Source organism: Triticum urartu, chromosome 3A (assembly GCF_056163025.1).
Source record: "Triticum urartu cultivar PI428250 chromosome 3A, HENAU_Tu73, whole genome shotgun sequence".
In the NCBI taxonomy this organism is placed as follows: Eukaryota; Viridiplantae; Streptophyta; class Magnoliopsida; order Poales; family Poaceae; genus Triticum; species Triticum urartu.
The window spans coordinates 8,892,481-8,918,914 of record NC_141875.1 but is presented as its reverse complement, the minus strand read 5'-3'; the positions used below and the strand labels follow the sequence as shown (position 1 = coordinate 8,918,914).

At 49.7% G+C, this 26,434-nt stretch overlaps 1 protein-coding gene across 1 annotated transcript in view; it reads right to left on the bottom strand.

Moving 5' to 3' along the window:
- Nucleotides 1-26,434, bottom strand: part of LOC147977714 (uncharacterized) — a 76,838-nt gene that overhangs the window by 23,969 nt on the left and 26,435 nt on the right. Inside the window, exons 3-4 of the mRNA XM_087514511.1 lie at nucleotides 16,988-17,128; nucleotides 16,778-16,868 (exon numbers count right to left, since the gene is read on the bottom strand). Of these exons, the coding sequence (XP_087370637.1) occupies nucleotides 16,778-16,868; nucleotides 16,988-17,128 (232 nt within the window). The remainder of the gene's footprint in view (nucleotides 1-16,777; nucleotides 16,869-16,987; nucleotides 17,129-26,434) is intronic.

Here is a 26,434-nt window from a genome sequence, read left to right as displayed (position 1 = left end):
TTCAAGCCCGACGTACCAGAGAAGTACGACGGCAAGTTGCATCCGTCCGAGTTCCTCAGCATCTACACCATCACGGTGCAGGCTGCTGGGGGGCGGGACGACAAGATCCTTGCCAACTACTTCCCGTTGGTACTCAAACCCAACGTCAGGTCCTGGCTCATGCACTTGCCGGACAACTCCATATCCTCTTGGGCTGAGCTGTGCCATCAGTTTGTTGGCGCCTTCACAGGCGGCCACAAACCTCATGGCCAAGAGAGCGATCTTCATCTACTCGTCCAGAAGGAAGGAGAGCCCCTGCGCCAGTACATCCAGAGGTTCAGCCGTGTACACCACAACATCCCAAATATCCACCCCGCCGCGGTAATCAGCGCGTTCCATTAGAACGTGCGTAACCGCAGGATGCGGGAGGAGTTGGCGATGTGCAAGATTCGGGACGTCAGTGAGCTTTATGCCCTGGCTGACAGATGTGCACGCGCTGAGGAGGGGAGGAAATTCCCCGGAGAAAGCACTGGAGCAGGAGGATCTGACAGTGAGGATGCCGCCCCGGCAAAGAGAAGTCGGCGGCGCAACAACAGGAAGAAGCAGAACAATGAGGTGCTGGTCGTTGAGCAGTCCGGCAATGAAGGTAACGCCACGAAGGCTACAGTTGGTAGCTCCGGCAAGGAAGTTGCCGCATGCACCAACTGTCAGGCTGTGGCGGCCGCCGACAAGCGGGACGGCTCCGGCAAGCAATACTGTAAGATTCACCGCACCAAGGCCATGACCTCCAGAGCTGCAAGAAGGTCGAGCAGCTCGTCCAGCAACAGAGGGCTGAGTACGAGCGGCGCGACAAGGAGAGAGCCCAAGGGGGTGCCGAGAAGCCTGGCCAGAAGCGCACCGGCCAGGAAGGACGCCGCGGCAAGGCCAAGCAGCGGCAAGGAGACAGACCTCCCCGCGGCCGCGACAACGACGAAGGCGACGGGGAGGATGAAGACATGGATGACGTTGAGACCAGTGAGCAGGAGTTTCAGAAAGCCACAGAGGTCTTGTGCGTTGACGGGGGTGCTTCCCTGCACACCTCGCACCGCCAACTCAAACAGTGGGTGCGGGAAGTCAATGCAGCGGAACCACCCATCGAATCGCGCAAGCTTCTGAAGTGGTCCAGCACGCCTATCATCTTTGACATTGAGGACCACCCTGACCGCACAACCGCGGTCGGGTGTCTGCCGATGTTGGTTTCACCAACTATCCGCAACCTCAAGGTCACCAAGATGCTAGTTGACGGCGGGGCCGGCTTAAACCTGATCTCCTCCGCTGTGCTCCGAAAACTCCAGATCCCTGACGGCGAGCTCGAAGAAACCGGCACATTCCAAGGAATCAATCCGGGAAGGAGCAAGCCGAAGGGGAAGGTCACGCTGCCGGTAACATTCGGTAGCGAGTTAAACTTCAGGACTGAGATGGTCACGTTCGACGTTGCCGATATCCCGTTGCCTTACAATGGGATACTTGGCCGTCCAGCACTCGCCAAGTTCATGGCGGCCTCTCACTACTCGTATAACGTGCTGAAGATGCCAGGCCTGATAAGCGTCATTTCTGTCCCTGGCGACAAGAAGGACGCTCTTATCTGTGCCGACAAGATCTACCGGGAAGCAGCAGCCACGGCAGACCGCGATCCACTTGCCGCTGAAGCTCCCGGGACCAAGAAGACCAAGTCCGGAAAGAGTTCTGGTGCCTACTCCGGCAAGCGCGCCTCTTCGGAGTGCTGCGCTGCCGTCGAGGACGCGCCATTGAGCTCCACCGGCAAGAAGACCCAGTCCGGTAGAAGCTCTGATGCCCACTCCAGCAAGCGCGCCTCTTCGGAGTGCTGCGCTACCGTCGAGGGCGCACCATCGGGCTTCACCGGCAAGCACAAGAAGACGGTGGCAGCTCCGCCAGAGACGAAGAAGGTGTCCGCCAAGGAGGATGGCACTGGTGGTACCTTCACCATCAGTACCGCGCTTGATCCTAAATAGGAAGGCGTGCTCATTGCTTTCCTGCGGGCGAATGTCGACGTGTTTGCGTGGCAACCGTCTGACATCCCCGGTGTTCCCAGGAAAGTGATTGAGCACCACCTTGCCGTTTGTCCTCATGCGCGGCCCGTCAAGCAGAAAGTCCGGAAGCAGGCGGTGGAGCGCCAAGAATTCATTGCGGAGGAAATCAAGAAACTGGAAGCAGCAGGCCTCGTCAGAGGAGTGCTCCATCCCACGTGGTTGGCCAATCCTGTAGTCGTGCGCAAGGCAAATGGGAAATGGAGGCTTTGCATCGATTTCATCGATGTTAACAAAGCTTGTCCCAAAGACCCGTTTCCTTTGCCGCGCATTGACCAGATTGTTGACTCCACAGCTGGGTGTGATTTGCTTTCATTTCTTGATGCATACTCCGGGTATCATCAGATCTTCATGGCAGAGGAGGATGAAGAGAAGACCGCATTTATTACTCCATGTGGCACGTACTGTTTCGTACGGATGCCTTTCGGATTAAAGAATGCTGGTTCAACATTTGCAAGAGTAGTCCATATTGCTCTTGAGCCACAAATACACAGAAATGTGGAAGCCTACATGGATGATATAGTGGTCAAGAGCAAGGACGGAGCAACCCTGATCCAAGACTTGGACGAGACTTTTGCAAATCTGCGTAAGATCAGCCTCAAGCTCAACCCAGAGAAGTGTGTGTTTGGAGTTCCCTCCGGCAAGCTTCTCGGGTTCTTCGTGTCTCAGCGAGGGATTGAAGCCAATCCCGACAAGATCAAGGCCATTGAGCAGATTGGAGCACCGAAGCGCGTCAAGGATGTACAGAAACTTGCCGGTTGCGTGGCTGCTCTCAGCAGGTTCATCTCTCGGTCTGCTGAGCGCGCCCTGCCATTTTTCAAACTATTGAAAAAAGCAGGTCCAATGAAATGGACTCCGGAAGCGGAGGCTGCGCTGCAAGACCTGAAGAGATACCTGTCCTCCCCTCCAATACTTGTCGCGCCTAAACCACAAGAGAAGTTGCTGCTGTATATAGCGGCAACCAATCAAGTGGTTAGTGCTGCGTTGGTGGCAGAGAGGGAGGCAGATGACGAGCCAGCAACCGCGGCAAGTGCATCCAGCGACAAGCAGGGGGCTTCCCCGACAAGCTCTGGTCCCGACAAAGATGAACCCGCGCAGATACACGAGGAGATACGGAAGAAAATGGTGCAGCGCCCAGTTTACTTTGTCAGTTCCCTCCTGCAGGCCTTCTCATGGCTTCAAGAAAGCTGCGCCATTACTTCCAAGCACATGAGATCACAGTGGTCACTCGCTTTCCGCTGAAGAGGATACTGCAGAATCCAGAAGCGACCGGCAGGATTGTTGAGTGGGCACTGGAACTGTCGAGCTTTGGTCTCAAGTTTGAAAGCACTTCAACTATCCAGAGCAGAGCATTGGCAGAATTCATAGCAGAATGGACGCCAACTCCGGACGAAGAAATTCCGGAGATGAGCATCCCCGACAAAGAAGCGAGCAAAGAGTGGCTGATGTACTTTGATGGTGCCTTCTCGCTGCAAGGCGCCGGCGCTGGTGTGCTGCTTATCGCGCCCACCGGAGAGCACCTCAAGTACATAGTCCAGATGCACTTTCCCAAGGAGCAAGCAACAAACAATACTGCAGAGTATGAGGGATTGCTTGCCGGTCTCAGGATCGCGGCAGACCTTGGGATTAAGAAGCTCATTGTCAGGGGTGACTCACAGCTTGTCGTCCTCCAAGTAAACAAGAATTATCAGAGTCCGTCGATGGAAGCTTACGTCGACGAAGTGAGAAAGCTAGAAGAGCGCTTTGACGGCCTGCAAATGGAGCACGTTCCGAGAACTCAGAACGCCATTGCTGATGGCCTGTCAAAGTGCGCCGCACTTAAGATACCTGTGGAACCAGGGACCTTTGTGCTCAAGCTGACTCAACCGTCCGTAACACCATCAACTGGACAAAGCAAGAGGAGGAAGTTGATTCCTGGTGACTACCTGCTGGCAGAGCTTCCCGAAGCCGCCGCCAAGAAGGTCCCCAAGATCAACACCGAAGGCGCTGAGGAGCGAGATGCTCCGGCAAACCCCATGGTTTGTTCCGTTGAAGCAGAAGCTCCCGGCAAGTTTGTCGCGAGATGTCACGCTCCGGCAGAGACACAGCTTCTCGCCGTAGAAGCAGATATTCCCGCAGCAACCTCCAAGATCAACGCCAAGAGCGCCGGTGAGCCAGATGCTCCGGCAAGCCCTAGGGTTTGTTCCGTTGAAGCTGAAGCTCCCGGCAAGCCTGTCGAGGAACGTCAAGCTCCGACAGAGACACAGCTTCTCGCTGTAGAAGCGGACGTCCCCGCAGCAGCAGAGCTGCCTTTAGTCCTTGTTGTCGAGCCACGGGCTCCAACATGGGCGCAGCAGATTGTCCGTTTCCTTCAGACAGGAGAACTTCCCGAAGAGCAAGAAGAAGCCGAAAGAGTAGCCCGGCAGTCAAGTATGTACCAGTTCGTCGACAAGACGCTGTACAGAAGAAGACTCAACGGTGTGAAATTGAGGTGCATTCCCCGGGAAGACGGACAGAAGCTGTTGGCAGAGATACACGGAGGCATATGTGGTCACCACATTGGCGCAAGAGCACTCGTCGGCAAAGCGTTCCGGCAAGGTTTCTTCTGGCCAACAGCCCTCCAGGATGCAACTGCACAAGTAACCAAGTGTGAAGCGTGCCAGTTCCATTCCAAGCAGATACACCAGCCAGCTCAAGCTCTCCAGATGATCCCTTTATCCTGGCCCTTTTCGGTCTGGGGGCTCGACATCCTCGGCCCCTTCCCCCGAGCTGTCGGGGGCTTTGAGTACTTGTACGTCGCAATCGACAAGTTCACAAAGTGGCCGGAAGTGGAACCAGTGAGGAAGGTGACCGCACAGTCAGCCGTCAAGTTCTTCAGGTCGATTGTTTGCCGCTTCGGGATCCCTAACCGGATAATCACCGACAACGGCACACAGTTCACGAGCCACGCCTTCATGCAGTACACCCAAGATCTCGGCGCCAAAGTCTGCTTCGCTTCTGTCGCTCACCCAAGGAGCAACGGTCAAGTGGAAAGGGCAAATGCTGAGGTGCTGCGCGGGCTCAAGACCAGAACTTTCGACAGGCTGCACAAGTGCGGAAGAAACTGGATCGAGGAGCTACCGGTGGTTCTTTGGTCGATCAGAACGACGCCAAATCGAGCCACTGGACAGACACCCTTTGCTCTAGTCTATGGAGCAGAGGCAGTTACCCCCATGGAACTTGTATACGGGTCACCTCGAGTGCTCGCTTACGATGAGCTTGAGCAAGAGCGGCTGCGGCAAGATGACGCGCTGCTCCTTGAGGAAGATCGTCTCCAGGCTGCTGTGCGAGCTGCTCGCTACCAGCAAGCTCTGCGCCGCTACCATAGCCGCAGAGTCAGTGCCAGGAGTCTCGAGGAAGGCGACCTTGTTCTTCGGCGCGTTCAGTCGGCCAAGAATTCAAACAAGTTGACGCCGAAGTGGGAAGGCCCCTACCGGGTGAAACGAGTCACAAGGCCTGGCGCTGTCCGCCTTGAGACCGAAGATGGCACCCCAGTGAGCAACTCCTGGAACATCGAGCATCTTCGTAAGTTTTACCCGTAAGGCGCGGTTGTCGGACCCCGTCCGGCAACCACCTTTCTGTACGAGTCTTGCCGCTGTTGCATGTAATCCTATGTACAGAGCCAGGCGCAGACCCCGAGCACCAGAAAATGAAGCGCTGCATACCCCGGGGGCTATAGCATGCATGCTAGATTGAGTCTGAGTCTCGTCCTTGGTTAGGGTCGATAGTCCCTAACAGCGGCTAACCCCTAGCTTAGAGGTTGAGTGTCCGTCTCTTTGCTTTTCCTTCGTTCACAGGGCTCGCACGTCCTGGCCAGGCCACCTGGAGATGAAAAGGAGAAGAAGGGCGCGCCGGCACCTGGGCCCCGGCAAGAACGCCGGGGGCTGCGAATGCCAAAGTGTCACCCCCGGCAAGCCATAATTGCCGAGGGCTGCAATATCAGATAAGTCTTTTATCCCTCTTCATGCATCCTCCTATGGACTGGGGAATGTGAAACCGCGTTCCTTCCCGGAAACTGCCGTGCTCCCCCAACTCTAGGCCCTGGAGCGCGTTCCCGGGGCCAAGTTTGGTCGTAGCCGCGACAGCTAAGGGATGGGACAAGGAGGCCGCACCCACCTCGTTCCCGCCTCCGTCAAAGGCGTGAGGAAGGTCGAGCGACGTGGGAAGGCGGCAGGGCTTGTTGTCGGGGAATGGAATGCCTGTCCGAGAGATACCAAGGATTTGTTCCTTGGCGTGGGTTCAACCCGCGAGGCAAATAACCCGGCAAACATCCCCTTTTCATTAAAAAACATCCCCATACAGGTACAGTCCATAGAGGATGAAAAACATGAGGAGAGGATTACAAGTTCTAGATACAACTAAGGCCCGAGGGCTTACAATTAAAAAGATAAGGTGCCCGTACTCCCTTTCCTGTCCCTCTCTTCAGGAGGTAGATCAAGGAGGCGAAAAGGGGAAAAGGGCGCCAAGGCGAGCTACCGGTGCCAGAAGACACCAAGAGAACATCCCGGGGGCCGGGCGGTGATGGCGATGCCGGGAGAAGGGTGCGAAGGAGGGGCGGCGGGACGTCAGCTCACTGTCGAGGGCACCACGCCCTCGTACTCCGACCTGACGGCCTTGTTGCCAGCCCTCTTCCCCTTCCGGGGCCTCCCTACGCCAGCCGCCCAAGGAGACGCCCCCGGGGAGTTCAAGAAGCCGGCGGCGCGGATGGTGGGGTCGCCGGTGCCGCACAAGACGGCGCCCGACACCTAGTCGGAGCCGCCGTCCTGCCGCCCGCCACCCTCACCATCACTGCCGCTCTCCTCCTCGTCACTCTCGCTCGAGGAGGAGCCTTCGCTATCGGAGGAGCTGTCCACGCAGCACTTCGCCCAGGTGCCGAAGCACCCGAAGACCTTAACGGTGAGGAGATCGCCCTCCACCAGCTTAAAATGGAGGGTGAGTCCCCCCGTCAAGCTGTGGATGCGGGCGAACGTCTTCCACCCTCGATCGAGATACATCACACTAGGGGCTGGGAACACCACGCGGACTCGCGTGCCGCTGATCCCACAGCCCCTCATGTGTAATCTCATAGTTTCGGGCGGGTCCGACTCCATCGCACTCGCGAACAGAGCAGGAAGCTGGAGGCGACGGCGAGGCGCCCGGTGCAGCTTGACGAGGAACTCGCAAGGGTCGTCCCCTATATGGACCGCCGCGGGGAGAGGAGCCGCCGGCGGGGGCGAAGTTGGCGCGTCGCCCCGTCCGCCCCTTCCCCGAGCGCCTCGACCTCGTCCTCGACCTCGTCCACGACCTCGCCCCCTCCCTCTCCCCCTTATGGCTGGCTCTGCCACCACGAGCGAGGAAGAGGGGAGGGTGCGTTGCCTGGCGGCGACCCTCGCCGCCACCGTTGAAGGCCCAGGATTCCCTTTCTCCATGGCGAATGAGAGAAAGGGGAGCAGAAGCTGAAGAAAGGAGGAGATGAGCTCGTGCAGGCTTCGGTGCTCCCTTCCCGCTCCTTATAAAGGAGAGAAGTGGGAGCCCAGCCGCCCCGCTCAACAAATCAAGGCACAGGAAGAGCAGGGAGGCGGGCCGACCCGTCACCTCCGCTCGCAACGGCCCGGATCCCCGATTTCACCGTCCGCGATCCCAAGTGCATGGGAGCCGCGTGGCGGGGATGCAGAACTGGGGCGACGGATGGGGCGGCCTCGCCCTACCCCACAATCTCGGGGAGTGGGCGCTTCGAAAACCGCGCACCGGCCCCGTCCAGTAAATGCGCCACGCCCCCACGCCTACCTCCGTTTGGAGAAGAGGGCGTGGGCCGTTCCTCTTCATCATGGCTCGACGCATGCTCGCGAGGCTGAGCCCCACGCGCGCCGCCCGCGTCACCCACGATGTCGCGTTTGACGCGTGCCGTTTCGGGCGTGCGCGATGGAAGCGGAGGGACGTGCGACGTGACCTAGGCCGTGCGTGCCCGTGCACTATTTTGGGCCTGGCCCAACAGCGCTCGGCACCGTGTCTGGCCCAGGCCCGGGGGCTCCTGTCGGTGTACTAGAGTAGGGGTACCCTTGTACCCTGAACTTGTGCACGGGCAGTTGCAGCGTCCCGCGGCAAGGCCTGCCAGGTCACCGCCAAGATTCCCCGTGGTCCCTCTGAAGACCATTCAAGAACAAAGTACTCAAGACAAGACCCCGGCAATAGGAGCTTGCCGGGAAGAAGGCAATACCCCGGCAAGAGGAGCTTGCCGGGAAGGCCATCAGAAGCGTTCCAAGGCCCCGGCAAGAGGCGCTTGCCGGGAAGGCCGTCCGAGGCATTCCAAGGAACTTGCCGCGGCGCGCTACGCGCCCCGACAAGGCCCGGTGAGCGACAAGCTCCCGGAAGCGCCAAGTCAACGGCCGCGGCAAGGCGCTTGCCGCGGCAAGCCCCCACTCCATGCCCGCGCTCCAGCACATCCACCCACGTGTCACTCCGGGGCCCCTCTCGAGCGCACGTGGCAGGAGGCTGTGCAGCTAGGGGTGTGCGGTGGCATGCAGGCGCTGACAAGACAACCATCGTGGCAAGACGGTGGCCTCCCTAGCGGTCCCTTTCGGTGCTGTCTAGGCGACACAGACGGGCATTTAATGCCCTTGTCCCCTGCCGTCAGGGTTAGGTATGATAACACTATAGCAGCTAGCTGTGCCTACTACAGCACCTAGCTGTGCCTACCCACGGCACCCTTTCCATTTTTGCCCTTGGCCCCCGTTGCTCTATGTCGGTAACCCCTTGAGTATAAAAGGAGGCCCGTGTGCAACGTAGGGGGGGTCGGCCATCTGGAGAGCTCTCGCGAGGTTCAGCAATCCCACACACCCACGCTCGCTCCCGAGCTAGAAATCAATACCAATCCACAAAGCAGGAGTAGGGTTTTACACATCCGTGTGGCCCGAACCTGGGTAAATCGTTCGCGTGCTTCGCCTCGATTTACTCCTCGCACGACCAACCGCTCGCTTGCTTCGCCTCGATCTGCTCTTTGCGCAACCTCCGCCCCCCGCCGAACCAAAAGGGACCCGGTCCGCCGGTCCCATAGGTGCCCGTGGATCAGAAACCCCGGCAGATAGTAACTCTAGACATTTTTCAAAATCTTATTATTCGAGAAAGTTGAGCAATGGAGAGGTACATGATAGGAAATGGTTGGTTTACTCTGAACATGCTAACAAAGTGTACTGCTTTTGTTGCAAGCTTTTCAAATCCCATAGCAACAAGAGTGCATTAGCAGGTAATGGATTGACTGATTGGAAGCATCTTAGCGAGAGGCTTAAAGAACATGAAAATGATCTAGAGCATATTAAAACCATGAACACTTGGAATGAGTTAAAAGTTAGACTAGCCAAAAATAAAACCATTGATAAGGATTTGCAGCAGCAAATCAATAAGGAGAAAGAACGTTTGAGACAAGTGTTAGTGAGATTAGTAGCCATTGTTAAATATCTTGGAAAACGTAACTTGGCTTTTCGTGGATCTAGTGAGAAACTTTACCAACACAATAATGGTAATTTTTTGGCATGTGTAGAGATGATTGCTGAATTTGATCCAATAATGCGAGAACATCTTAGACGAATTCAAAATGATGAAATTTATCATCACTATCTCAGCCACAAAATTCAGAATGAGTTGATTTCTCTATTGGCCTCTAGTGTTACTAGTTCTATCTTACAAATTATTAAAGAGGCTAAATATTTCTCCATAATTCTTGATTGTACTCCGGATGTTAGCCATCAAGAACAAATGACCCTAATTATTCGATGTGTTAACATGTCAAATAAGAAAATAAAAATAGAAGAATTTTTTATGGAATTTTTGACAGTGGATGACACTTCTGGTTTGGGTCTTTTTAATGTACTTCTTGACGCAATAGATTCTTATGGCTTAAATATTGATAATGTAAGGGGCCAAGGCTACGATAATGGTTCCAACATGAAAGGAAATAAACAAGGGGTACAAAGTCGTTTACTTGAAAAAAAATCCAAGAGCTCTATATATGCCATGTGCGTGTCATAGCCTCAATCTTACTTTGTGTGATATGGCAAATTCCTGCGGTAAAGCTATATCCTTCTTTGGAATTGTGCAAGGAATTTATATTTTATTTTCAAGTTCCACTAAAAGATGGAAAGTTTTACTTGATCATATTCCTAGTTTAACTGTGAAAGGTTTGTCTAATACTCGGTGGGAGAGTCGAATCAAAAGTGTGAAAGCTATTAGATATCAAGCTCCACAATTAAGGCTAGCTTTGTCCGAGTTATGTAAAATTTGTGATGATGCCAAGTCAAAGAGCGACGCAAATAATTTATTTGATGCACTTGGTAGTTTTGAGTTTTTACTTGGCATGTTTATTTGGCATGATATATTATTTGCTATAAACATGGTGAGTAAGAAGTTGCAGTCCGCATCTATGTGTGTCGACTCTACCTTGCAGCAAATTGAAGGCGTAATGCAGTTTTTTGATAAGTACAGAGATGAAGGGTTTGCATCTTGTTTGAGTATCGCCAAAGGTCTTGCAGTTGATATGGACATAGAACCATCATTTCCAATAAAACGTAATGTTACTAGGAAGAAACAATTTGATGAACCTAATAACGATGAAGAAGTTCTAAAAGCTGAGAAGGCGTTCGAAGTTAATTACTTCTTAGTTCTGGTTGATATTGCAAATGTCTCTCTGAAAACTAGATTCAAAGAACTCAAAGTGTTCAAAAGTATATTTGGTTTCTTACTTAGCTCAAAAGACATGAAGTTATTGGATGATGTTGAACTACGCAAATGTTGTGCTAAGTTCGTAGAAACATTTTCACGAAATGGTTCATGCGATGTTGAGTTAGATGATCTTTTTTCCGAATTAAGACTGCTGCAAATGACCTTACCAGAATCAGGTTTGCCATTGCATGCTATGGAGATTTTTGAGTTTGTTAGAGATATTGACTGTTTTCCAAATGTTTTAATTGCTTATCGAATTCTGTTCACTGTACCAATGACCATAGCATCAGCAGAGCGTAGCTTTTCAAAGTTGAAATTGTTAAAGAACTATTTGAGGTCAACAATGTCACAAGAAAGATTAAATGGTCTTGCTACTTTATGTATTGAGAAAGATAAGTTGGATGAAATAAATGTTGATGCAATAATCGATGACTTTGCTTCTAGAAGTGTTAGACGAATTTCCAAGTTCTAGTATAGACGTGAATTTCTCAGTTTGCTTTACTATGCCTTGAGCAGGAATGTTTGGAAGAAATGAGTCCGGGTGAAGATTTTTGGAGTGAAGAACATGGCCAATTGGGGAGAGGATCTAGAAACAAATGTAAGATCGTGCCTAACTTTTTATCTCATGGTAACACAAAAGATCTAAGTAGCAACCTGTTTTGACAGCAATTTTTGTTTTGCAGGGCAAAATGGAGTCTCCATTAAAATTTAGAAATGCAAGCTTTTGTGGAAAGCGAGCTTTTGTCGAACTACATCATTTCATTACTATCATGGTGTAGTTCACTTATTAATAAATAATTTGTATTGTCAGTTTTGGAGTACAAATTAAGATCATCAGACTATGCTATGTACTGGATATTATTTTGCTTTTGAAATATAAATATTTTGAGCTTTGGAGTAAACATAAAGGCCCCTTATTGCTGTCTTGCCCCTCGGCCCCATATATCTATGGGCCGGCCCTGGCTACTGCTAGGGACATCATAATTGGTATCAGACTAGGTCGTTCTACTCCACACAACGGCGCCGCGTACACCACCAATCCCAAACGCCTAAACCAGATTCATCCTGCTTGAGATGGAGGAGATGCAGAAATCCCTGCAGGAATTCTTCACCAAAGCGCTTGACGAGAAGCTCGCTCCGGTGACGGCCGAACTCCGTGAGCTTCGCGCGGATTTGCAGGAGGTCAAGCGAGCGCGCTCTCCGGCTGTTCCTCCCCGCGATCCCGTCCAAAATCAGATCGGAGGCGGAGGCAACAGCGCCCCCGAGCTGCGCGCGTCGCTACCCGACGAGGACGACCCCGTGGACCAGCTCAGGGGGCACGCCGACGAGGACGGCAACCTACCGTATGGACCTCGCCGCGAGGAGCTCCCACGCGGGCGACGCGACGGCCGTCCCGACGCCGGCGACTACTACGAGGGCCGCCGCGACGCCGGCGACTACTACGAGCGTCATCGCGTCCGTGGCGACGACCACGACTGCCACGAGCACCGCGACGACCGCCGTGACGGATTTCACCTGAAGCCGCCCAAACACGCATTTCCAGTCTTCAAAGGGCAGTTTCCTCTGCTCTGGATTGATAATTGCTATACCTATTTTGAGATGTACAATGTTCCTGTCCGACATTGGATTGGCACTGCTACACTGTATTTTGAGGATCATGCTGCTCTATGGTTGCAAGCCTACAAGCGCACTCATCGCCAGATTAATTGGGATTCTTTCATCACGGCAGTGGTTGCTGAATTTGGGTCTGATGAGTATGATGGGCAGATGTCAACGTTGATGCAACTTAGGCAAACAGGCACAGTAGCTGAATACAAGAGGTCTTTTGAAAACTGCATGTATCACTTGTTATCTACTGATGCCACACTACCCTCCAAATGGTTTGTGTCTCATTTTATTCATGGCCTACGTGATGAGCTTCGTGCTGCAGTCAGATTACACCACCCAGCTAGTGTTACCAGGGCTGCAGCATTGGCACACATACAGGAGGAAGAGCATGATCACCAGCGTCCTCGTACACGACCGACAGCTTCCATCAAACACCCTACCACTGCGGTGACGTATGTGCCCCCCCAGGGTACCGGTGCTGTTGTTTGAACAGACGGAGGCCGAAAAAATACAGATGATTATGCTCGGGAACGTCAATTGCGGGATTTCCGTAAGGCCAATGGCCTCTGTTTTCGCTGTGGCGACAAATACACTAAAGAGCACAAGTGTAAACCAGGAGCTCAACTCATGATGATTGAATTGAGTGAATTTGGGGAAGTCTTTTCTGATGACACCGTGCATGCTCTGGAGCTGCTGGAGGAACCAGCTACAGACCAAGCATGTTCGATGCTTTCCAGTCACGCCTTGGCTGGTACAGAGGACGTGAACATTTTGCGTCTCCGAACATTGGTGGGTAACAAGGTCATGCTAATCCTTGTCGACTCCGGTAGCACTGGCAGTTTTGTCAACTCAGATTTTGTGCAGCGGGCTCAGCTTCCTGTCCAAGAAGCCAAAAGTATTGCGGTGAGACTTGCTGATGGCTCTCGTATATACTCCACCATAGCAGTTCCGCAACTCACATGGTGGTGTCAAGGGGCAACTTTCTGTCACAACATGCGAATTCTGGACTTGGGCGCTTATGATGCCGTGTTGGGGATGGACTGGTTGGACAGCTTTAGTCCCATGACTTGTCACTGGCGTAACAAGCACATTTCCTTCCCTTATGGTGACAAGGAAGTGCATTTGCAGGGTATTCTCATTGAAAAACAACAGCAATTACAGGTCATGGAAATTGACCAGCTTCGGAAGTCTTTAGCTGGTAACGATGTGTGGGCGCTGGCACTGATTGAGCCTGCTCCGACAGACCAAGTGACAGGATCTAATTCTCCTGATGTGCTGAAATTGCTAAATGAATTTGATGATGTGTTCCAAGAGCCAAAAACCTTACCGCCTCATAGGGATTTTGATCATGCCATTACTCTGCAGAAAGATGCACCACCTGTGAATTCTAGGCCATACCGCTACTCTCCATTGCAGAAGGATGAGATTGAGAGGCAGGTCAAGGAAATGCTCGATGCAGGACTAATCAAACTTAGTTTTAGTCCTTTTGCATCCCCGGTGTTGTTGGTAAAAAAGAAGGACAACACTTGGCGCTTCTGTGTAGATTACCGCAATTTAAATGAAGTGACTATCAAAAACAAGTTCCCAATGCCAATTGCAGATGAACTAATGGATGAGTTGGGAGGTACTAATTTTTTCTCAAAATTAGACTTGCGTGTGGGATATCACCAGATCCGGATGTTGGAGGAGGATGAACCCAAGACAGCTTTCAAAACCCATCATGGCCACTACCAATTGAGTGTGATGCCTTTTGGTTTAACAAATGCTCCGGCCATGTTTCAGTGCCTAATGAATTCAGTTTTTGCCATCTATATTCGGAAGTTTGTCATTGTCTTCCTAGATGATATCCTAGTGTACATCCCTGATTTGGACACACATCTTCAACATTTGCGGCTGGTGCTAGCTATTCTGCGGGAACATAAATTGTATGCCAAGATGACAAAATGTTCTTTTGCCACAAACAGTATTGAGTATCTTGGACATATTATATCGCATAAGGGAGTGGCCACCGATCCAGAAAAAACAGCGGTCATGGTCAAATGGCCCATCCCGACCAACACAACCGAGCTGCGAGGTTTTCTGGGGTTAACCGGTTACTACAGAAAGTTCGTGAAGAACTATGGCATCATCGCCAAGCCTCTCACCAATCTTATCACCAAAAAAGGGTTCGTCTGGACGGACCAAGCTACCGTGGCCTTTAAATTGTTGAAGGACGCCATGGCTAACACCCCGGTACTAGCTTTACCTCATTTTAAATTACCTTTTGTCGTGGAGACCGACGCTTGTGATACGGGTGTTGGGGCTGTATTGGCACAGGAAGGCCATCCAGTGGCCTATATGAGTAAAGCATTGGGAATTCAAAATAGTAAATTGTCAATTTATGAAAAGGAGTTCATGGCTGTTATTATGGCAATTGACAAGTGGCGTGCTTACCTCCAGCGGGGACCCTTTACTATACTCACGGATCATCAGAGTTTGTGCTCCCTTACAGATCAACACCTCACTACTGAACTACAGAAAAAGGCAATGTCAAAGCTGTTGGGCTTGCAATTCTCGATAAAGTATCGCAAGGGCAGCGAGAACAATGCCGCTGACTCTTTGTCCAGAGTGGGCCACTTACTACAGATGAATGCCCTGTCAATTTGTCAACCTGAATGGGCACAAGAAATCTTGAGTTCTTATGATATGGACTCTGAAGCCATCGAGTTACTTGCTCAGCTAGCCATGAAGAGCCCTGATGCACGTGGATATTCATTGGACAAGGGCTTGATTCGCTACCACGGGCGGTTGTACATTGGCAACCAGTTGTCCTTGCAAACAAAGCTTCTCAGTGCTTTGCATGACAGCGCAGTGGGGGGGGGGGCATTCTGGCATTCATGCCACCTATCAGCGGGTCCGTAAGGTGTTCTTTTGGCCTGGCCTCAAAATGGCAGTGGAGGATTTTGTGAAGCAATGCCCCACATGGCAGAAAGCAAAGAGTGAACGATGTCACCCTGCTGGAACATTACAACCTCTTCCTATTCCCAGCAAGCCATGGAATGACATCACCATGGACTTTATAGAGGTCTTGCCTATGTCAGAGGGAATGAATGTCATACTGGTAGTGGTGGACCGTTTGACTAAATATGCACACTTCATGCCTCTTCGACACCCTTATACCGCTCCCTCTGTGGCAAAGCTTTTTCTTGATCAAGTGGTGAAATTGCATGGCGTTCCAGAAACAATAGTCTCTGATCGAGATCCTATTTTCACAAGTAATTTTTGGAGAGCACTAATTCAGGCTGTGGGCCCCAAGCTCAATTACAGTACTGCTAATCATCCAGCCACTGATGGGCAAAGTGAATGCGTCAACCAATGTTTGGAGCAGTACTTGCGTTGTGCTGTTCATGATTGTCCAGGAAAATGGCGCCAGTGGCTTCCAATGGCCGAATTCTGGTATAATTCCTCCCACCATGCTTCCATCAAATGCTCCCCCTTCAAGGCGTGTATGGAATGGATCCCAATTTTGGTGCACTGCCTCACCTATCCGTGGATCAAACTTCCACTGCCCATAATGTTGCTGCTGAGCGCCAACAGTTTACTAACATGCTCAAAGAAAATTTGCTCAAGGCACAAAACAGGATGAAGTCCTATGCTGACCGGGGTCGCACAGACTGGTCATTCTCTGTTGGTGACACTGTTTTGTTGAAACTACAACCCTATGCACAGTCTTCAGTTGCAAATCGACCTTACCCAAAGTTGGCTTTCAAATTTTTTGGGCCGTTCAACGTGCTGGAACGAATAGGTGAGGTCGCCTACAAATTGGAGTTACCTGCAGCTAGTGCCATTCACCCTGTGTTTCATGTGTCACAGCTGAAACCATTCTTGGCGAAGTATACTCCGGTCTTTACTACTTTACCAGCTCCGGACACACTGCAAGAAAATGCCCCGCAGCCAGAAGCAATTTTGGATCGCCGGATGGTCAAGAAAGGTAATTCTGCAACTGTGCAAATTTTGGTTCAGTGGTCATCTCTTCCAGTAGAATGTGCTACCTGGGAAGATTTCTATGTGCTGAAGAATCGCTTTCCCAATGCTGCAATCTGGGATGAGCCTTCAACTCAAGGGGAGGCGAGTGTCACACCCCCACCAACTGCGCATGTGTCTGACAGGCAGGTCCCAGACGCGGCTGGAACCGTGATGGAAAGGTAGGCGTGCGTTGGGTTTGCGTTGCTTGTGTTGACCGGGCAGACCGGCTGTAATCGTGTGTATATAAGCTCCATGTAGCCTTTTGGGCAAAGGATCGAATTAATGAATGAACTGAGCTGCTCCAGCTCCTTCGTTCTCGGTCAATCCCTTTGCCATTTCCTATCTCTATCCTGTGATTCTTTAGCTACTGCCAGGGACATCATAGAGAGGGAGGCGGAGGAGGATCTCCCGGAGCATATCTTCGCCGTCTAGGACGGAGGCAGGCGGCTCCGGCGATGTCCGGCGGCAGCGGCGGATCTTGGCATCGCCCTCCTCGCTCGCACTGGTCTGGGGACGGAGGCGCTTGCTGCGGTGGCGAGCCACTCTGGTAGCCTCCTCAATCGCGCGGATCTGGGTGCTCCGGCGCCATGCCCAGCGGCGTCGATTTGGGGACGGAGGCGCGCGCTGCGTCGGCGGGCCGGCCCGGCGCCCTCGTCGCCCGCGTGGATCTGGGCGCGGAGGCGCGCGCTCTGGCGGCACCCTCGCCGGGGTGGAGGTGGCTCATGTTGGCGGCGTAGCTAGCTAGAGGAAGCAGTGAGGGATGAGTGGCGTCAATTCCGTCTGTTGCTATGCTTTCTCTCACTCGTTGCGCTGCAGCATTGGGTTGGGTTGGGCCCTGACCGGCCCGATCCACCAAGTATTATTGGGCCCTCCGGCGAGTGAACCATTTATTATTACTCTCAAGTCAAGGAAAAAGAGCCCCTCAAAGAAAAAGTCAAGGAAAAAGAATTGCTCAAAAAAATCAAACAGAAAGAATATTTTTCACAAAACGAAAAAATAAAGCCAAAGACAAAAGAGTAAAAAGAGTGAGTGAACCATGGAGACAAACATAGTTACATACATTGTTGGATGTTAGCATAAACCCGAAGACTGTTGTTATCAAAATAGCCTGAGCTCCAGTTTTTTTTGGAACGTAGACGCTAGTCGCGTCCGGCTTTAAATTAATAAAGCCACAAAGGCAGCATCCAAGGGTTGCACATCACACACATCACACAGCAGTCTCAAAAGGCCACATCAGCCAAGCACAACACATCACAAAGTTCTTAAGGTACGACCCGACCCACTCTAACTCAAAAGCTAGACCCCAAAAGGAAACAGAAGGCGCTTAAATTCACTTGCCGCAGTCTTGGGATACTTGTAGCGATCTGTTCCATTGTGCTCCTCATAAGGTCGACATCACATTGTTTCCCCAGCGGCGCCCAGCTCTGTAAAAATAAATGGCATTTGAAAATAACGCCAGTCGGATTAGCCGGAAACTTATGTTCCATAGTCATCTTGTTACGCATTGTCCAAAGGGACCAAAGCAGTGCACCCACGCAAGTCCACACAATCCTGGCTTTGGCACCCCTCTGCACGTGCAATATAGTTAACAGCTCAGTCCCCGATCTAGGATTCCAACTCTGTTGGAATACCTGGCGCACCGCGCTCCAGGCAAAACGAGCCAGTGCGCATTGGAATATGGCATGGTTCGCATCCTCCAGCGACTTGTTGCGGAACGTAGTAATTTCAAAAAATTTCCTACGCACACGCAAGATCATGGTGATGCATAGCAACGAGAGGGGAGAGTGTGATCTACGTACCCTTGTAGACCGACAGCGGAAGCGTTAGCACAACGCGGTTGATGTAGTCGTACATCTTCAACTCATCCGCGGTAGCTTCACGGTTTGGTTCTCTCCCATCAAAGAAGTCACCTTGCAAACCAACACACACAATAGCCCAAACGGCGGGGTTATGTCCAAGAATATGCATTTTCATTTTATGCTTCCAACTAGCAAAATTAGTACCATCAAAGTAGGGACCTCTACGGTGATAATTTCCCTCGCTAGACGCCATACTCTCCTAGGTTGTGAAACCAAGGCTATGACCACCAAAAGCTATGGAGATCAAAGCAAATGGAGACCAAAGCTCTGATACCACTTGTAGGATCGAAAGTATGTCTAGAGGGGGGGTGATTAGACTACTTGACCAAATAAAAACTTAACCTTTTCCCAATTTTAGTTCTTGGCAGATTTTAGCTATTTTAGGACAAGTCAAGCAATCATCACACAATTCAAGCAAGCATGCAAAGAGTATATTGGCAGCGGAAAGTAAAGCATGCAACTTGCAAGAATGTAAAGGGAAGGGTTTGGAGAATTCAAACGCAATTGGAGAGACGGATGTTTTTCCCGTGGTTCGGATAGGTGGTGCTATCCTACATCCACGTTGATGGAGACTTCAACCCACAAAGGGTAACAGTTGCGAGAGTCCACGGAGGGCTCCACCCACAAAGGGTAACGGTTGCGCGAGTCCACACAGGGCTCCACCCACGAAGGGTCCACGAAGAAGCAACCACCAACAAAGGGTCCATGAAGAAGCAACCTTGTCTATCCCACCATGGCCATCGCCCACACAGGATTTGCCTCACTAGCGGTAGATCTTCACGAAGTAGGCGATCTCCTTGCCCTTACAAACTCCTTGGTTCAACTCCACAAACTTGTCGGAGGCTCCCAAGTGACACCTAGCCAATCTAGGAGACACCACTCTCCAAGAAGTAACAAATGGTGTGTAGGTAATGAACTCCTTGCTCTTGTGCTTCAAATGATAGTCTCCCCAACACTCAACTCTTTCTCACAGGATTTGGATTTTGTGGAAAGAAGATTTGAGTGGAAAGCAACTTGGAGAGGCTAGAGATCAAGATTCATATGGTAGGAATGGAATATCTTGGTCTCAACACATGAGTAGGTGGTTCTCTCTCAGAACATATGAGTTGGAATGGTGTATGTGTTCTGATGGCTCTCTCTTCGAATGAAGAGGAGGTGGAGGGGTATATATACCCTCCACACAAAATCCAACCGTTACACACAGTTTTCCAATCTCGGTGGGACTGAATCAACAAACTCGGTCGGACCGAAAATGTAAACCTAGTGACCGTTAGGGATTTTCGGTGGGACTGACATGCAACTCGGTAGGACCGATATGGTTAGGGTTTGGGCATAACGTAATCTCGGTGAGACCGATTACACAAACTCGGTGATACCGAATTTGGTAATTAGCTAACCAGAGAGTTGGTCAGGCAAACTCGGTGGGACCGATTTGCTCTTTCGGTGAGACCGAAAAGTTACAAAGGGGAAACACTGAATTTACATTGCAATCTTGGTGGGACCGATTCGCTCTTTCGGTGAGACCGAAAAGTTACGAAAGGGAAACAGAGAGTTTGCAATCCCATCTCGGTGAGACCGAGATCCCTATCGGTAGAACCGAATTGCTAGGGTTTGGCAGTGGCTTATGACAAGTGAAACTCGGTGGCGCCGGATAGGAAGAATCGGTAGGACCGAGTTTGGCTTAGGGTTTAGGTCATGTGGATATGGGAAAGTAGTTGAGGGTTTTGGAGCATATCACTAAGCACATGAAGCAAGAGGCTCATTAAGCAACACCTCATCCCTCCTTGATAGTATTGGCTTTTCCTAAAGACTCAATGTGATCTTGGATCACTAAAATATAAAATGAAGAGTCTTCAGCTTTTGAGCTTGAGCCAATCCTTTGTCCTCAGCATTTTGAGGGTTCCACTTTCACATCCATGCCATGCCAATCATTGAGCTTTCTTGAAATAATCATCTTGGAATAGCATTAGCTCAATGAGCTATATGTTGTTATGAATTACCAGAACCACCTAGGGATAGTTGCACTTTCAATCTCCGCCTTTTTGGTAATTGATGACAACATATAGATCAAAGCTTCGACAAATGATAATAAGCATGAAATATATCGTCGCTTTGAGAAGTATGTGATAAGTAAGAGCTCCCCCTAAGTTTGTGCATATTTAAAATTTGCTTTGGACTGCAAATGCACAAGGAGTTAGAGTCATGGGTTACTCTTCCATGTCACATACATCTTGGTGGAGCGCTTAAAATGGTAAGAATGAAATACATGCACTCATAACCAAGAATAGTGAATGATCACATAAGATAGATAAGATAATAGCATTAAGCAAGCATTAAGTGTAGCTTATGATCAAACACATGATCATCAATGTCTCACAAGCAATGACATAGTATCTCAAGCACTCAAAAGCAAACAAGTTCGAAAAACCACCAAATAAAGCAAGAGAGAAAAAAAGAACACACACTCTCTCTCTCTCGAAGCCTATGATCTATACATCTTCTCCCCCTTTGGCAACAAGTCACCAAAAAGTTCCTAGAAAATGCATAGTGCTAGATCGACGCTCAGGCTTGATCTTCTGGTGGTGGTGGAGTCCGGATCACTCCAAGGACGAAGGCTTCTATAGATGCTGAAGTGGACGCTGGAGTTGGAGCTGAAGTAGATGCTGGAGCTGGTGCAGAAGTGGTGGCTCTTGTGTCAGCAACTGGCACGGCAGACGACCTTGGACCTCGTGGCACTCTGGCAAAGGCATGAGTGGTAGTCCTGCCTCTCCTCTCCTGTATGTCATCCTGGAGCTGCTCCACTGCAGTCTGAATCTCTGTCACCTTGACATCCAAGTCATAGAACTTTTGTTCCATGATTCTCTCTAGGCTTGCCTGGTTTTGAGTTAGGGTGGCTAGTCCTTTCTCAATCTGCAGGGTGGATGCAATCAGGTAACCAAGCTGCTCTTGTTTAGTTTTCAAGAAATACTCAGATGCCTCCTCTTGAGTTGGCATCTTGGCAGCTTTCTCCTTCCTTGCCTTCTCCTTCTTTGCTTGTGCTTGGGTAGACGATAGCTCATTCTCAGTCATGACAACTTGATTGTCCTCAAAATCTGAACGGATGGGCAGGTGTTCCTTGTCCAATAAATATATGCTCGTGCCCATCTTAGAGTTGATGAGCTCCTGAATTTGAGGTGCATATCCACAGCTCCTCTTCTGATCTGCTGCAGTCCTCTTGATAGTCTCTACTATGAGGCTCATGACCTTGAACTTCTGTGGCACATCAAAGACGTGAAGCAATTTGATTGCATGGCCTCTGATCATCTTATGATCTCCAGACTTGGGCAATAAGGTGTGCCTCAATATCCAATTGATGGTTGGCAGCCCTGACAGAAGATAATGCACTGAGCCAAATTTAAAAGTGTCAAAAGCTTCATTTGGAATTTCCTTGTACATGTTGGACATTGAGTTGTGGTCCATATTCTTCTTGGCATAAATTTCCAAGTCATCTGCTTGCTCCTCTGGGGCATTGATCAACTTTGCCCATTCCTCAACAGTTGATTGGTACCTCGTACCTTCAGACATCCATGTGATCCTTCCATCAGGGTAGAAGTGTGCCGTGGAGTAGAATTGCATGATAAGCTCCTCGTTCCACTTTGTGAGCTTCTGCCCAACAAAGTCAGCAACTCCACAAGCACTAAAGCTGTCATACACTCCAGGGTAGTGTTCCTCATTTTCCTTCATGTAGGTCCAGTCGACCCATCTCATGTCACAAACAATGGGCTTCTTATCTAGCAGCACTGTCTCATAGAAGTCCTGCTGTTCCTTGGTGTGAAATATGTAATCCATAGCAGTCCTTCTCCTTGAAGCATACGGGTCTGCTTCTCTCCACTTCCTCAGCCCTGAATCTCTCCTGAGCTTCATGTCCTCAGCCACAGGATGAGCATCGTTGTGGTCTGGGATCTTGGGCTTGAGCTTTCTAAGAACTTGCTCTTCATCCTCTTCTTCAGCAACAGTCCCAGGCACTGGGGCCTTGTTCTTCTCAGCTGCAGGAATGCTCCTTGTATTCCTCTTTGGTTTTGGCTTGGAGGCAGCTTTGGGCTTAGATGCAGTAGCCCCTGATCTTATGGCATCACCCATCAGCTTGGGTGCCTTAGGTGCTGGTGCAGCTACCTCTTCTTCCTCTTCCTCTTCCATGATGGAAGCCTTTCCTAGCACTCTGGCTACGGTCTTCTTGACCCTTTCCTTCCTCTTCTTGCCTTCTGCAGCAACTGGCTCTTTGGGAGTGGGCTTCTCAGTTGAGGCTCTAGCCTTTGACATAGGCTGCCTGCCTGCTGGCCTTTTGATCTTTAGACCTAGCTTTGTGCCTTGAGCTGGCTCAACTCTCTTTGATGTGGCCTCTTCCTCTGCCACATAATCTTCATCTTCAGAATCAGAAGTTCTCTTCTTCCTCTGTCTGGTGGCAGCTTTTGGCAGATTGCTTGGGGTACTTCTGCTGCCATCATCTGAAGAGCTGGAGGGACTAGTGCCCTCACTCATCTGCACTTGCTGCTCTGACAAGTTCTGGCTGTCACTCTGATCAGACATGCTGCAAGCTCTGACTGCTGACCCTGTGAATAGTTTATAGATGAGGTAGAATAGATGAGCATCACAAAATGCAGAGATTTTTGCAAAAGAATGATCCAAAAATTTAGTTTTAGTTTCCCACTGAAATCATCTCGGATCTACCGATTTTTAAACTCGGTGATATCGAAGCAGTTTTGGAAGCTAAACTAGTAAACTCGGTTGGACCGAGTCACAGTTCGGTGGCACCGAGACTGCTAGGGTTTCACAGAGTTCCAAAATCGGTCACACTGATAAGTAATTCTCGGTCAGACCAAGTCTCACTTGTGCAATGGCATAAGCCAAATCGGTGGGACCGAATTTTTCAACTCGGTGGATCCGAGATGGTTTCGGCGGAAACCTAACCCTAAAATTTTCGAATCAAAGCTAATCTACGGGCGTATTGACTGGATAGGAGTGTTTCAATCGTGGCAAGAATCATGATGATCACAATGTGCTGAGAATTGGATTGGAGAATAGCACAAAGATCGAGTCCATACCCTAGCTCGGCGGAGACTCGCTACGGCGGCAACGGCGGGGCAGAATTCCCGTTGACGGCGATGGAGACCAGCGACTGGAGGCGACTGGCGGCGAGAAGACGATCCGGAGACCACGTTGGCAGAGCAGGCTATCGCGCAGGCGAAGGGGTTCGGAGAAATTTCCAAATTTTGCCCGTGACTATATATAGCCCGACCCTGTCGGTGTGACCGAGTGGAACAACTCAGTGGCACCGAGATTCATAACTGCATGCAGTTACTGAAACTCGGTGTGACCGAAATGTTCAAATCAGTTACACCGAGATCGAAAACCTAGATCAACTTAATGATCTCGGTAGGACCGAAAGTGGGGTATCGGTCAGACCGAGAATCATAAAGAGGTTTTGGATGTTTAAGTCTATGACGAATCGGGGACTCCGAGCGCTCCTCACACAGAGTCGTTCGAATCTGACTTGATCAAATTTTGTGATGCAGCATGAATAGAGTTTGAGGCGAGAAGAGCATAGATAGCTAGAGGAGGTTCTTAGGCATTCTTGTCCATCCACTTGGCAAAGGAAATAAACCCAAACGATCAAAACAACAAGTGGATGTCCTCGAATGAGTAAAATATGCAACCAGCATGCTCACACAATAAGATGGCAAATGAAATATGTGGCAAGGCATGCACAACCAATTCTAGCATCTATCAAGCAATTTGCGATGACAAGGTCATCTATATATGAGTATATTGACTTAGGAGTCAAGTGAGAACACTTGATCATAGGTCATACTCATCGTTTAAGCTCAAGTGGGGTTACCACTTTTACATAAAGCATTGTTGTGTTCACATCTTTAGAGTTGCTTTAGCTCAAGTCTTAGAGTAAAGCTCCCCCTAGATGTGATATCCCCCCTTGGAGGGATGAACTAACCTTGGGTTTCGTCGATGATGACTTCATGTAGATGTTGAAGATGTGGATGCTCAATGTTGATGTAGATCACTTGGAGCTATCCATTTGAGTGAATTGCACTTTCAATACCTACATGGGTTAGTCCCACAAGGAACAAACAAGGATATCCATAGACATAGAGTGATGCACACACAAGATGATGTCCATGAAAACTTTTAGGTTACCTTGTCCCTTGTCTTACGAACAAGAGGGTTTGTGACTCCTTGAACTAGTGCAGGATGTGGAAGTTGATTGCACTTGTTCTTGCCAAAATGATAAGAGTGAAGTATGTTGGCAGAGTCACCCTCAAGGACTCTCTAGTTCTTCTTCTTTTGGATCCACATCATCTTGATGGGAATCCTTGGAGTTGTAGTCATACTTGATGAAGTGGAACTTGAAATAGTCTTGGGAATCCACTTGACTAAGGTCTTAGGAGCTTCTTCAAATGCGTCAATTTCCTCTTGAAGCTTGTCCTTGCCTTTTTGCTTGTAGTCTTGTGGTGGAAGATCATCTTGAGCTTGTGTCCCGTTGAAAGAAGTATCATACTTCTCTTGTTGAGGAACAAACTTTGTCTTGGGGTATTGATCTTCTTCCCACTCAACTCCATTGGCATTGAACTTTCGTTCAAAACCAACGCCTTGATTCTTCCGGTGCATTCCTTGCTTGCGCACAATTTCCTTGAATTGCTTGCTCCCGGCAAGGCTTTTGTACACTCCTTTCTCTATAATTCCCTTCAATAAGCTATTTTCTTTCTCAAGTGTAACTTGGCTAAGAGAGTCATTAGTGGAATCAAGAGAACTACTAGAAGCAACAATATTGGATTTAGCATGATCATTGTTACTGCTAGAGGAAGAATCTTTCTTGTTCTTGTTACTAGACTTGACTTGATGCATGTAAGTGGATAAGAGTAAACGCTTGGCAATGTAAGAAGAACTTTTCTTGCGGAGATCATCATTGATTGCTTTTAAGAACTCATGCTCTTGCTCAAGATTGAGCTTTTCAAAGCGTAATTTCTCATGAGCTTTTAAAAGTTCTCGATGATCTTCGAAGATAGTTTCATGAGCTAACTTAAGAGTGTTTAGTTCTTTAGTTAGAGCCTCAATATTTTCCTTATCATTGTCATTCGTTTTATCTTGATTAGCATGATTAATTGACATTTCATCATAGTATTCATCACTAGAGTTGTCAATAAGCAAATCATCACCTAACAATTATCTTCATCACTATTGAAATCAACATACTCGGGGTGTGTTACCTTAGGACCTTTGGCCATGAAGCATCTTCCAATTCCTTCATTTGGTGAGTCAAATATGTCGTAGGAGTTGGTTGACACAAGTGCTAGACCGGCAACACCTTCATCTTGAGTATCTTTGGAGTCGGAGTGATAACTTCTCTCGGAGTGGCTGTCGGAGTCGGAGCTGGATACCCATTCACCAACATGAGCTTGATGTCTTCATCTTGTGTAGCTCCTTGATGATTTTTCCTTCCTTTCCGAATCCTTGCTTCTCCGTGAGTATCTTCGTTCATAACGATCATCTCTACTCCTTCTCTCTCTTGGTGGTGTTTCTTTGCTTCTTGTTTTTGGAGAATCTTCTCTTCTCTTGTAGGGAGCCATACACTCATTGGAATAGTGTCCGGGTCTTCCACAACTGTAGCAGTTTCTCTCTCGACTAGAACATCTTTTGTCATTGTAGGACCTTGACTTGAAGCTTCTATCTTTGCTTCTACTCTTGTAGAACTTGTTGAAGTTCTTCACCATTAAGCTCAATTCTTCATTGAAGTCTTGTTTCTCACTTGATGATGTAGGGGCTTCACATGAGGCTTTATAGGCACCACTTGATTTGTTGTGAAGTTCCTCTTTATCCTTAAGTGACATCTCATGAGCAACAATTCTTCCAATCACCTCCGTTGGCTTGAGATCTTTGTAATTGGGCATCATTTGGATCAATGTGCACACGGTATCATATTTTCCATCCAAGTCTCTTAGAATCTTCTTGATGATGAATCTATCGGTCATCTCTTCACTTCCTAAGCCGGCAATCTCATTTGTGATGAGAGCAAGCCTAGAGTACGTTTCAGCGACACCTTCACCATCCTTCATCTTGAACTTGTCAAGTTGGCTTTGAAGCACATCCAACTTGGATTCCTTGACGGAGTCGGTACCTTCGTGCATATCAATC